At 29.5% G+C, this 13,894-nt stretch overlaps 2 protein-coding genes across 2 annotated transcripts; one reads left to right on the forward strand and one right to left on the reverse strand.

Moving 5' to 3' along the window:
- Positions 1-4,711: 4,711 nt before the first annotated feature.
- LOC118442932 (sex peptide receptor) lies at positions 4,712-9,462 on the forward strand. Its single transcript, XM_035869196.2, has 9 exons — positions 4,712-4,894; positions 5,129-5,362; positions 5,442-5,550; positions 5,688-5,917; positions 6,521-6,713; positions 7,610-7,771; positions 7,841-8,006; positions 8,590-8,738; positions 9,255-9,462. The coding sequence occupies exons 3-9, from the start codon at positions 5,444-5,446 to the stop codon at positions 9,460-9,462; spliced, it is 1,215 nt and encodes a 404-aa protein (XP_035725089.2). The 5' UTR covers positions 4,712-4,894; positions 5,129-5,362; positions 5,442-5,443.
- A 259-nt stretch (positions 9,463-9,721) lies between these two features.
- On the reverse strand, positions 9,722-13,133 carry LOC118443150 (sodium channel protein Nach). Its single transcript, XM_085656598.1, has 13 exons — positions 13,100-13,133; positions 12,896-13,026; positions 12,647-12,834; positions 12,265-12,415; positions 12,046-12,191; positions 11,875-11,965; positions 11,489-11,752; positions 11,050-11,149; positions 10,904-10,960; positions 10,620-10,749; positions 10,408-10,514; positions 9,921-10,202; positions 9,722-9,744 (listed from the first exon to the last, which is right to left on the reverse strand). The coding sequence occupies exons 1-13, from the start codon at positions 13,131-13,133 to the stop codon at positions 9,722-9,724; spliced, it is 1,704 nt and encodes a 567-aa protein (XP_085512724.1).
- Between the last annotated feature and the right edge of the window lie 761 nt (positions 13,134-13,894).

Consider the following 13,894-nt stretch of genomic DNA (forward strand, 5'->3'; position numbering starts at 1 on the left):
CAGAAAATCAATTTATGAAAGAAGAGTTCTTTTCTACCTTCTCCAAGGAAAATGTAACGTGTTCAAGACGAGTTTTCTTTTACACATAAATGGAATACAAATAAATAGAATCTATTCAGTTTCATTGATTACCTTTAAACTTCAATTTTCCTTTGAATTTCATTATCGATATATGTTTATCAACATTGAAAAAATTCGATTGATGTCTTGACACATGTCTGCTTGATGTTAGGCGATATAAATATTTTATATTTTTATTTTCTTTATGAATAAACGATTAATCCAATTTATCGAAGACATATGAAAAAGAAGATACAAGATCTATAATTGATCATTTTAAAGCATTTTATCGTGTCGAAAAGATATTAACGTATCAGTTCGATAAACAAAAGAGATGAAGGCATCGAAATGTTCTTTAATATCCTTGTTCTTCTCAATTTTATTCGAGACAAGTCCGTGATCCTCCTCGTCATCTTGAAATTCCACCTTATTCTAACGGTAGACGAAGATGAATGCTTGTGGTATGGCTCATGAAGCCATTTCCTCGTCTCTGGAGTTGGATATCGATTATATATTAAGAAGACGTATGAAGTTCGTGCGTGATACACACTTGTCTACGATTTCTTCGTAAAAATCCGATACCTATCTTCTCTTTTATGTGGAATGAGAAAAAAAAGTAACAGATATTAAATTGATGAATTAAAGTTCATGAATTAATTAATTTTTTGTATAATAGGTTTGTAAAAGCGCCAATAGTGATCAGGTACTTAATTGAATTATTATTAACTACTTTAATATAATTATCTACTTCTTTTTAATGTTTGATATTTAATTAAATAATCACGTAAGACTTTTATATCAGTAAATATATAAATATGTATTTTTACATATTTATATATCACATTACGTACATCAATCTGATAAAAATGAAAAATAATTATTTGAAAGAGTAAAAAATAATAGTCACCATGTCAATTACGCGACCTTAAATTGATTATGAGCAGCAAGTAATTACATTACAATGATATATTCCTTGATATTACGTGCTTCGAGCTCGTTAGGTGTAAACGATATCGCCTTGATTGACTCGTTGATTAAGATCGATTACATCGGCTTATAATTTAAGTTGCGATGATAATTTTTCTAATTTTACATTTCATTAAATATGTCAATATGTTCAATATTTTATATGTCTATATAAAAGTTCAATGAATTTGTAATAAAAAAACAAAGTAATGAAAAATCATAAAGTATGAAACAGCAGGTATTGTTTTATATTTTTATCTTATCTATCTTATTGATCTCTCCTTGTTCAACCAATATTTTATCCCATCATTTTTCACGAACTAACACAGAAATAAAAAATTGTTTGGTAATATATTACTCCAATAGAAGACATTTCCAAATATCTTAACTCAACAAGTAGAAAATAATTACTAATACAACTTCACGAGATCTATTTTCAAATGTGTATGTCCTCCATGTTTTATTAAAATATCATCAATAAAATCATATATATATATGTTCAATTTAAATATACGTATGCGATTATTTTCATTTATATTAAAAATGGAAAGAAAATATTTCGGACGAATGGTATATGGTGTCATAAGAGGAAAACATCGTAATGATAATTATTTTACTTTGCGATAATTTATGAAAGTTGCGTTTATATTTTTAAATATGAACTATATTTTCTTTTTAATTTTGATATTATTTTAGCCGAAACTGAAACGTTATTAAAACTAATAACTATTAAAATAGTTATTAAAATAGTTATTAAAACTAATAACTATTGCTTATATCTTATGTTTTTCGTAAAAAATCATTATCAAGGTATTAAATTTCAAAGTTAATATGCCTTACGTTATGTGCGGCATTATCGTTACCCCACGTACACCGAAGAGAAAGTAGCTCTGTCGATCTTAGAACGTAACGGCATGGTTTTGGGCGAAAGACGTTAGTAATATTTTGATAACGATCCGATATCAGCTACAAGAATATATAGTTAATAAAAAATATAAAGTTCTGTTAAAAAATTTACACATGATCTTTATAAAGCTCTCTTAAGTCATCGCAATGTTAAATAATTTTCATCACTGTATTTCCATTACTGTATTGACATCATACAACATTTTTTACATTTTTGGTACACAAAAAAATAATTACTTACATATATTTAAATCCGACATATTGTATAAAATAAGTTTGATCACTCTTATCACAAAGTATCTAAATATATATTTCTTTCTTTCGATCGAAGCTAAAAATATAATACAGAATCAGTAATGGAAATCATTTGCAATGACTAGTAAGTATTACAAGTCCTATAGCTAACATAGGATAAGTGTACTGGTCACGGAGATAGCTATGTACGTAAGTACTTTCAAGAAGCGCGATATAACGGACGTGCGTTTCACTGACTCCCTTACGTGTGTTTGTTTCTTGGTAAGATCTCAAGATCGATGGTCTACTCGATTGGTCTACCGTCGACTCGTAGACGATCTTTGGAACCATTGGGAACCATCGTCTTCATATATTCCCCTTATGTCAGCAAGAACAGTCTCGAGAGAATTGCGAGAGATAAAAAAAGAAGGTTGCACCGGTTTTCCAAGATGCCGGACAAAGAACGGGGTTGGCTATTGATACAATGACGGTGACGTTGGCAGCTCTTTCGAAATAAGACTATACACCTACGTTCGCACGCGCGCCTATACACATGTGCGCATAAACATGTACATACATGCACAAGTTTTCAAGAAACAATGGATTCTATTTTTAGATGTCTTACCTCGATCATATTTGATTTTCGGCTAATACACTTTTGAAGAATATCGCCTCTGAAAGCGGAATAAAGAAACGACAATGAAAAAGATAATAGATAGATAATGAAAAATTTAAGCTCGATAGACGTTCTTTGGTCTAATTAGTGCCTCGATTGGAATCAATCAACTTTCTAATTTATTTTGAATGAAAAGAAAAGAACAATTAATTGGTTTGAATTAAGCCTGATGTGTCCGATCACTTTCCAAAAGCTTTTCTTAATATTTTATGATTACGATAATAGAAAAATATTTAATAACATGAAAGAAAGAAAAAATGTATCAAAGTTTCTAATTACTTGGAAAAAGTTTGAATTAATATCGGAGTATTTTTTATTATATGTATAATCATGATGTTTCTATTTCGAAATAACTTAGTTCAAACTAAATAAAAATCCACTAATTATATATTTAGTAACGGTTGTCTCGAACTCGAATTTTTGCTACTTAATTTACTAGAAACTGTCGATACCCATTCGACCAATAAAACGTAGAGAATAATAAGCCAAGTTTCACGATAAACTGAACGAACTTATGAAAATAATTTTAAGTTCAAAATTATGATTAAATGCGTTAATTATAATTAAACGCGAAGCTCCAACTTTACTTGCACTTAGGAAAACTTTACGTTTTCCTTATTATGAATTCGGTGAAATGCATTTGAATGCATGATCATAGGAATGAATTTTTGAAAAATATAAAGAAATAAAAAATATAAGAAAAACAATAAAATCGATTCTGAAGATAAAAAGGAAATTCTTATTGTCTGTATTCAACTTTTTTTTTAACAAAATTCGTACTAATATTGATGAAATCTTGCAGTAACGTATGAAAGTGAGAGCGAAAGTGAGAGAAAGAATGGGTGCGTGCGTGTTTGTGTGTTAAGAAGTATCAAATTCGTAACAAACTTTTAACAGAATCAATTTATGATAGTACGAGAACTTTGAAGGTGTCTATGGCGAAAACGATCGATAACGGTTATCGTGGTTGTTTCCATGGTTACATCAAAGCTCGTTCATTAATGCTCAAGTAAGATTATACAGTCACCTTTTACCTTATCGATGATTCATCTCTAAATAGCATCAATTAAATGGCATTTGTTCATTACCTAGATCCAATGTGACATCTTTGCGAGATCTTGATGATGTTCAATTTCTTGTCTCGCTTTTAATCGCGAGTTTAATTAACAAAACTCATCTCATTTGATTTCTTCAAATATAGCGATGATTTTAATTGATAACAGGATTAATATATGCTATTAATCTATACGATTCTAACGGCACGATATTTATTTATAAATCGTTATTATAATTTACAATATTGATAATGAAATAATAATAATAATAACAACAACAATAATAATAATAATATAAAATAATAAAAATAATTTATATTATGCATCATTGTTAAATAATAATTTTGATGAATATTTCATTAAAATAAACCTGCTTAGGAATATTTCATTCCATTTTGAATATAATTATTGAATAGCTGAGGACGAATATTTTTTTTTATTTAAAATGTTGAATATCATGTAAATATCGAAACTTTATAAATTTTACGAAGGAAACGTTTTCGTGCTGAATTTCATCGCAAGAGAACGTTGTATGAAATTTGAAGTGGTCGAACAACAGAGTAAATAAATTGAATAAGCCGCGACGAAAGGCTCCGAGAAAATAAATATTTGATTTAACTAACGGGAGGTGGAGAAGTAGGTAGGTAGAGGTAGGTAGAGGTAGGTAGGTAATACTCGTTTTTTATGCCAATCAGATATATGCGTGGATATCGATTCTACGTTCGCGATATTTGCCTACATATTATCATCTGTTATCTGACAACCCCACCGAATAATTTCAGTATATCTATTTCTGTCGACCATCAGTCTCATTGTTCACAAGAAACGTCCCATGGAAGTTCGTTCAATAGGTTGTACATATTTACGTCTTTTCGATACGCAACTCTCGTTTACTACTGCAAACGTATCATCGTTCCTCATGAGTATTCGAGTATCCTTACGCGTTCGAATCGAAAACGACATTCGTGAAGGACATCATCATTGCTCTATTCTATAGGTAACGACTGGCGACACATTGCAATTTATATCTCACATCGAAGTGGACGATATCGCAAAATATTGACGTATCATTCATTAGATAAATAACATTTAAAAAAACAATAACAATAGATAATTTTTAATAACAATAAAATGTGATCGGAGATTTGTATAATTAACTAATTTCTTCCAATTGGAACAAATAAAACAATTCAATCATTAAATATGTAACTAATTGCTGTACATTTCACAGATGTTCCTGTTATTAACTGCCGTTTTGAAATTAGGGAACTTATGGATTAATTCTTAATTCCAACGTGTGACGATCTAGTTTGAGAGAGAAAAAGAAAGGGAGAGAGAGAGAGAAACAAAAGGAGAAAGATTATTTTTAACAGTATTTCATCGTTAACGAGTTTTTTAATCTTTCTAGGAGCTTTCTTAGGCCACGTCAGCTATCGATTCATACTTCCTTCGATTAGTCTTGATTGTGAGTATAAGGGAACATGGAGATATCAAATGTTCCATCTATATCTCGCTGCCTATACGATTTACTTTACTTCTCATAGAAATGGGTCGAGATCTTTTGCATTACGAACCAAATTTTGAATCCCATTGGTTTATTATGAAGCTTATTTATCGCAATATTTCAGAGGATATGCGTATACTCTGCAAAAGGTGATTACGTGTTTTACTTATTGATAAATTTAAAGAAAAAACAATTCTTAAACTTTCTATATTATAAAAGATATATAATTAAAATTTTTAAATTTTTAATTGAAAAATTTTTAATGAAATTTACAAATTATTCGTAGAGATCATATTTTCGATGTTCATTTTTCTACGTTAAAATCATTAAGAAATGCTACCGACAGTAAAATATCAAATAGCAGTTTGTGGGTCGGTCAGCCAACAACGATAAGTATAATAATATACAGCATCGTTACACCGATAATTTCTACTCTTGGAATAATTGGTAACATTCTCATTCTTGCGGTTATCTTAAAACGATGTCTGAGGACCTCCACTTATACGTATCTAGCAGGTCAGAAAATAATTTATTTTTCCTCACTATATATGTGAGCATCTTAACAAACGATTATTACCAAATTGATATCGATATCATACAATAAATAAAAATCAACAAAGAGAAATTAGAAGAAATAAATAATTTTTTTAATAAATTTTATATTATTACAAGGAAAAAATGCCTAAATGCACATGTATTATCACTTTATTTTTAAATTATTAAGAATCGTCTTACTATATTAAACAAGAAAAAAATTAATTTAATAAAATAAATTTTTTTTATAGCAAACAATAATATTTTTAATAATGCATGTATAAAATGCAAAACTTCAAATATCTCAAAATAGTATAAAATCAACTTATTCTAGTTATAAAATAAAATGGCTTAATTTGAACATTTAAGCATTTATGCTTAAATGCTTAAATGTATGCTATTACCGAATATCCATCTTATTCAAACAACTTTAAACAATTTATTAAAAATAATGCATTCGATATAGTACATAATAATAATAAGAAATATAATGATGATATCAATTTGGGAACTCGTGAATGTTCGCATGAAACTATTTTTGAATGTTTCGACCTATTGATTATGGGAAATGAACGGAATTGGCAGTCCTAGCCAGTGCTGATCTCGTAACGTGCACTCTCCTTCTATTCTCTGGCCTGGCAAGAGGAATTTTCTGGTGCAAATCAGGTTGGCTCGAGTTCGATGCCTTCGTGCATCTTCCACTTGGCTCAATTTCATCCAATATCACCGTATGGGCTACCGTGTGCGTCACCATTGATAGACTTGCGTTGGTCTGGAGGTAGGTAGCGTGTAAATGTACGATGTACGTATATGCATATATGAATGAGAGAGAGAGAGAAAGAGAAGAGGCTATTATTTGTCTTAAGCAAATAATACTGATTTCAGGAATTAATATCAATTCTATCGATCATGATATCGATTTAGATACTTTAAATTCTAAAAATGAACCTTACCGGACGAACCTATGAGATAAAATTTACTCATTAATAACGAATAGTTATTTCATAAATGAAATATAGTTTCAAAATAAATATTTTAAAAAATTACTAATTTCATCGATTTCCTTTTATATAAACGTTGAATTTTTGTTCATTTATTGAAAAGATAAGAATAGAATATTCACATCAGAATAATGTCGTTGATACATAAATATTTACAAAAGAGTCTATTGATATAAGAACATTGCGAAAAAATAACTGTATGTAATTTTAGCACTTGAACTCTTGTTGCTCTTAATCTTGTCAACGTGACGGTTCAGCTTGTACTGACTCATTCTATGCCCCTTCAGATCCTCAGGCTTGCCAGCAAGTAAAGGGTGCAATAAAGTGCAGGTCAATAAAACTTTTCCGCACTCACACGCTACTAACTATATATATGTTTAAATAATTATATATGTGGGTATTATCGGTAAACTTCAACAATAAATAATTATGTAAGATATTATTACGTAATATAAATTATAAATAATGAACTTAATCGTATTCATGATAATAAATAAAGTTTGTTCGATCGATTTTGACGAAAAGGAACAAGGAGAAAAAATCTTAAAAACCATTATCTAACTTCTTTTTCTTCTTTTCTTCTTTTTCAATGAGGAAAAAGTTATATATTTGCTTGCGAAATTATATGCGAGAAAGTTTATAATGAGTTAAGCTCTTTTGTTTTAACCCCTAGCCAGCCAAGTTGTAAAACTCCGAAGTTCTGCAGTCAGCACATCGCCCGAAAGATGATGATCGTCTCAACCTTCTTTACTATCATCATCAATGTCCCTTACTGTTTCATGTACAAGTATAACGAGCGTGGCGATTTAATGACGACGCGATTTTTTCATTCGTGGTAAGTTCAACATCTCAATGTAACGAATACGAGAAATAAGAGAGAAAAAAAATAAACGCGTCTTTGCAGGTTGTATAATCTTCTGAATTGGCTTCAGCTAATAATCTTTGGCCTTCTACCAGCCATATTCTTGTTCATTGCAAATAGTATTATGTGCTTCAACATGATGAAGATGCTCAACCAGCGGAAAGAATTGTTGAAACGATGTAATGCCAGAGAATGTAACCAGTTTAGGGTATGACAATATTGACATTTTCATGATTTTAATCGTTAGAAACGGATAAGAAAATGAATTATAAGCTAGTGCAATAGAAAAATAGAAGAAATGTAATATATGAGAATAGATAAGAATAGTTTGAACGTTAGACAATTTTTAGATTTAATAATGACGTTTTCAAATATTATATCTTTGACATGATATATATAATTATAAATACGCGTATTACTTTCAACGTGAAACATCATTTGAAAAATATAACTTTTTAAAAGGTGACACGAGCAACGAGATTATATATTTTTTTATTTATTCAAGTAATTATAATCAAGTGATTATAATACGTTTCGATATTTTTTCAAAGACCTTTTAAATATATATGTATTTGACTTCAAATAAAAAGAAAAAACATTATTCCGTTATATGAAATGAACCGAAGTAACAAATGTTGCTACACAATATGTGCGTGTAGTGTAGAAAGAGAGAAAAGAGAGAGAGAGAGAGAGAGAGAGAGAAAGAAAGAAAAATAGATATCTCCGAAAGAAAATAAAGACAAAAGCTTTAGCTGGAAGTTGTTTTATCGTAAAGCTTTCTTGTTTCTTAGGATCAAACGAGATTGACCGTAATGCTGGTAGGCATCGCATTCGTTTTCGTCGTGGGCGAAGTTCCAACACACTTGGCATCACGTCGTAGCGCAATTTCTCTTTTATATGATGGCGATCTAACCATCGTCCATGAAGTTTTTCTCGAAAGGTGACAACGCAATCTTCGAACCTTTTCAATTCCTATTACATGAAATAGATAGATAACAAAAGTAGAACATAAATGTTTCAAAAATAAATAGGAGATATTTTTTCGCTGTCCACGTTTATTTATAACGGCGTTTAGTTGATTCATATTTATTTTAAAATAGTTAAATTGAAAAATCGATAAACGATAATAAACATGAAACAAATTTTTAGAAAAAACTCAAATAGATCGGTTTTATCACGTTCATTTTCGTTTAACTTTATCGCTTGTTAATTATTTAACGTTGATAAATGAGTATTATGCATTAACAAAATTCTTAAGAATAATAGACGATTGTTAAAGGCTGAACAAAAAACAATTCTTTATTTTTTATTTTTTTATTTATTTATTTATTTTTTTTTTATAATGTGATTAAAAGAATGTTACTTGTCTGACACAAATGAATTAATAATTGTTAAAGATTTTTTTCTCTCTTCGATAATTTAATAAATTTAATAACATTGTACTTTTTCTTCACAGATTTCGTATCTTCGCTACCCTCTTTAGCGCTATCTCCAGCTCATTCAATTTCGTGCTCTACTCCCTCTTGAGTCCACATTTTCTCTCACATTTAAAACAGGTCCTCTATAGAAAGTCTATATCACGGGAGACTAACACAATGAGGATAAATGCGATCGTTTCAGGAAGTCAATTAATGAACGTATCATATTGTAATTTATTCTCTTAATTTTTTATTCAATTATATATATATATATATATGTATGTGTGTGTATGTGCACATAAATATATTATAATATTGAAAACGATATCTCATAGTTAACGAAAATAAAGCTTTTTTATTATCGCAATCGTTTAATTCTTTTTATAAGAATCCTACATTTTTTACTACTTGAATCAAACTCTTTTTGAAAGAAAAATACATGAAAAAGTTAACAAAAAACAATAAATATAATTTATGTAAGATTACGAAAAATTATCTTTGTCTCTTACAATTCGAAACTCGGTTTATCTAATCGTAATATCGTTGAAATTTTATTTTTCTTAGAAGAAGATTATTATTTTTATTATTATTATTATTATTATTATTATTATTATTATTATTATTATTATTATTATTATTATTATTATTATTACTAGTAGTAGTAGTAGTAGTAGTAGTAGTACTAGTAGTAGTAGTACTATTACTGTCATTATAATTTTCCTCTTGTTGACGAAGAAGCATTCGGTTTGCAACGACGTAAATCGGTCTCTCATTGTAATTCATTCCACGTTGACTATTAAATTTCTTCCACTTGGAACCCTTCAATGGACTCGACAAGAAGAGTTCCGAAGCAGCCGGAAAGTTTCTCTTCGCTGATGTTGATCCTTTACGAAGATAGAAAAACTCGCGTGCAATGTAATAAAATAATTCGACCAAACTTATAACCGAACCGCCGAGGCAAAGTCCGAAAATACCGCCGAAGGATGCTACAAAAAAAGATTTTCGAGAGAAAAAGGAAAAAAGAGAAAAAATAAAAAAAGGAAAAAAGTTTAATTACATCTAAACAATATCATTGACATTTTAATATATATCATTATAAATTATATAGATGTATTTTATAAAAATATTAACAAATTAATTTGCAAATAAATCATCGAATAAATATTATTAGATTTTATTCTTATTACTTACCGAGAAGGCTATCCCAGCTCATAATATTCTGTTTTCGATATTCCATGTAAGAGATGTCGCGAAAGTAAACGTAAAGGAAGGAAGCGTTTTTGTTATCCAAATCACGACTGCAAGCAAGCACGACGAATAAAAAAAAAAAAAGAGCAAGAAATTGTAGGGTTCGACTTTACAATTGTAAGAAAATAATACAAATGATTCAATGTCATTCTTACGTTATTTCAGAATTGTATCCAACATCTTGAATGGGTATACTCTCCGATACGGCATCGTAAAACGTATCCGAGCATTGTGGCAGGCAATTGCATTCGTTTTCGAACAACGTTTCATATGTTGAGACAATTCCTATAATCGCAAAAAAGTATCGTTTATAGCTATTCAATGATCGTTCTTTTACATTGAACAAAATTTAATTCTAATAAATTTAAATCCGATTGCTATTCTTAAAAGAAAAAGAGATTTATTTTTATTTATCTATTCATTTTTCTTGTTTCCTTACTTCGATGATTCAAAATGCAGTCTACGTCCGTCAGAAAGCAAGTCCTACTGTTTTCATCTAAAATAGAAGAAGAAAAAAAAATAAAAAAAAGAAAGAAAAAAGAATCAGAGAATTTGCTAACGATAATAATCGATCGTAATATTTACTCGGATAATAAAATGGTAGACAACCGCAATATTTGTGTATGCGCATATAGATGCAGTTTGAGACGCAAGATTGAAAGCTGTAATTACTGTTACCCCTCACCTGAAACAGGTTTATCTATGATATCGTATATGAGTATGTATGTAACGCTTGATAAATGCGTATCAGATCGGTCGTCTTGACGAGTACATAGTGATAGAAAGTAAAATTTTTTATATCTGCATAACTTTGTTATCTATTACAAAGATTGCATAAAATTTTATTGGCAAATAGCGCTCGCAAGCACTAAAGTTATCAACGAAATATAAAATAATGTCTTAGACATTCATTGTAAATATAAATCATTATGAGTCAGTATAAATTATTTTAGCGATATCTTGCAATCAAGATCTATCATTGAAAGTGACCGACCAAAAGTTTTTCCAATTACACAGTACAGACCTCGTCTTCGAAGAGACACATGCGTTTTCTTAAAGGAAGCTGTCGTAAATCTTGTGAGCTTTTGGTTGTCGTACCGGAAATACCGATCCCTATGACGTGTCCTGGCAATACGCTGATCGAATGAATGTCAATGTCGGGATAATCCTTTGGATCATGAATTAATACGGTAGCACCCGCGAAAGGTCTATTAGAACTCTTATAATGTTCACCTTCGACGTCCAATGCAACTGTTAGACCTACATCACGTCCTGATCCAGGAGCTTTCTAAATTCATAATATTTATATTGTTGATGGTTAGTACTTTTCATCTTTCATGCGTGTAGAATTTTTACATTATTTTTTACTTTTATTTCGTCTACAAATAAATTCAAATCGTTCGATTTTACCTGAATTTGTCCAATTCCTGGTAATTCTTCTGATGGTATGTCCGAGCGATCGCTATCCTCCGATGAATTTTTTAAGTCGTAATTATCGTATCTATCAATAAATGTAGGAAATAATTTTTATTTATGATACTTTTTAAAAAGTTACTATATTAAAAATAATTTTGTCGATACCCATATGATCGGTCCAAATTAAAATGATAATTGAAGGCACAACAATAGCCTTCTCTGGATTTAACAGCTTTGAAAATATCACTACAATTAAATTTTTGTCCAAGCCAAGCGCACCTCAATAACATCGTTTTGCAGGGTTGCATCAACTGTAAGGATGAAACAAGAAGCAATTATTTTGAAGATCCTTTTTAAAGGAATAGATTTTTAATCAATTACCACCTCGTACATGAGCCTGTCAACTGTAAATCCGAGAATTTCAAGTGCTCGTGTTGCTGTTAAATTGTCGACATCAATTTTATCAGGACGTGTTAGTTTCATCAATGAAACGAAAAATTTCTCTCTTTGACTGTGGTTTATACCATTTTTAGATCTATCGATGTAATAAAAAAACAAATGTCATTCCAAATCATCATTAAATAAATAAAAATAATTATGAATTCTATCGAGAAAGTAATTCTCGTTTTATTTTTATTTTAGATATTTTCTATAAAAACAAATATTTCTTATAAAAACAAATATTTTCAATCAATTTGATTATTCACAAACTTGTAAACTCAGATAAGAATTCAACATAGAGTGATAAAAATTTCACAGATCTTACAAAATATTTCCAAAGATTTTTGCGTGAGGATTATAAACTTTATTGTTGTTACAAATCGTAACGCCGGGAAAATATATGCTCCATATAGGATTGGCTGTACTTATGGCAGTAGCTGTTGGATTCTCATCAAAATTATGCCAAAGTCTCATCATCAGGATAATGCAAAAAATGACGCTCATTATACAAACCTGTAGAAGATAAGATAGATTTTATATGTACGATAACTTTTAAATCGAATAAATTTCTTACTAAGAACCAAAGCATCCTCTCAATTATTGTTGATTGATGAATAGTCAAGTACCGGAATCCATGCAGTGTTGTGTTCTTGCAATAGATTTTTATTTTTTCTTTTAAACACTGAGAAATCGCTTTTCTCCTTCCTACAACGTTTTTAATTTGTAGAATATTTGCATAATAATAATATAAAAATTTGTTTTATTCAATTTTACTTACTACGAGATATACTACGAAAATTATGAACTCTCATTATTATTTAAATCAAGTTTCCGAGTTTACGAAGCTAAAGCTACGAAGAAATGAGTTTGAGGAAAGTGAAAAAGATTCAAAGCAAACTGACCATGAATTTTCTCACTTTGCATTGCTATTTTTTTTCAAATATCACAATCAATATTTCCATATCAATTACATTTTTTTTCCAATTTTCTTAAGTGCATACAACGAAATTGCATGACTAAATCAAAAATATCTATTTCTCATAATCTCTCTAGCTTGGGGTAATATCCGTCGATATGTAGTAAACATTGAAGTTACGCATTACGAGTTGTTGTCGAGTGCGTCATAAATGAGATTAAAAGTTTGTGACCTGCATTGTACCACTTTGAGTGTACATACAGAATAATAAAGTTAAGTATTTTATGAAATTGTTCTTTGGAACGTATAATAAGTTTCTTGGTATAACTTTTCTTCGAAAAATTCTAAACAAATACAATAGAAATTTAAAACTATCTTTAGGTATGATCGTAGAAAGTTTATCATGTTCTTGACATAACGAGGAATGGAACACATCGAGTGTAAATGATTATCTCCGAAACTTAAATATATCCAAAAATCCTTGTGAATCCTTAGATTTTATAATAAAAACTAAATGTATGTATGTGCGTATTTTCATTCTACTGTCTAAGTAAAAGATTTTCAAATATTTACTCGTGATCCACTAGAGAATATATTTTAAGTATTAAAATATAAAAAATAATTTACATGTTCATTAGGAAAATTTTATTTATCAAG

The sequence above is a fragment of the Vespa mandarinia genome, chromosome 4 (assembly GCF_050613455.1).
Source record: "Vespa mandarinia isolate Hongniang chromosome 4, ASM5061345v1, whole genome shotgun sequence".
In the NCBI taxonomy this organism is placed as follows: domain Eukaryota; kingdom Metazoa; phylum Arthropoda; class Insecta; order Hymenoptera; family Vespidae; genus Vespa; species Vespa mandarinia.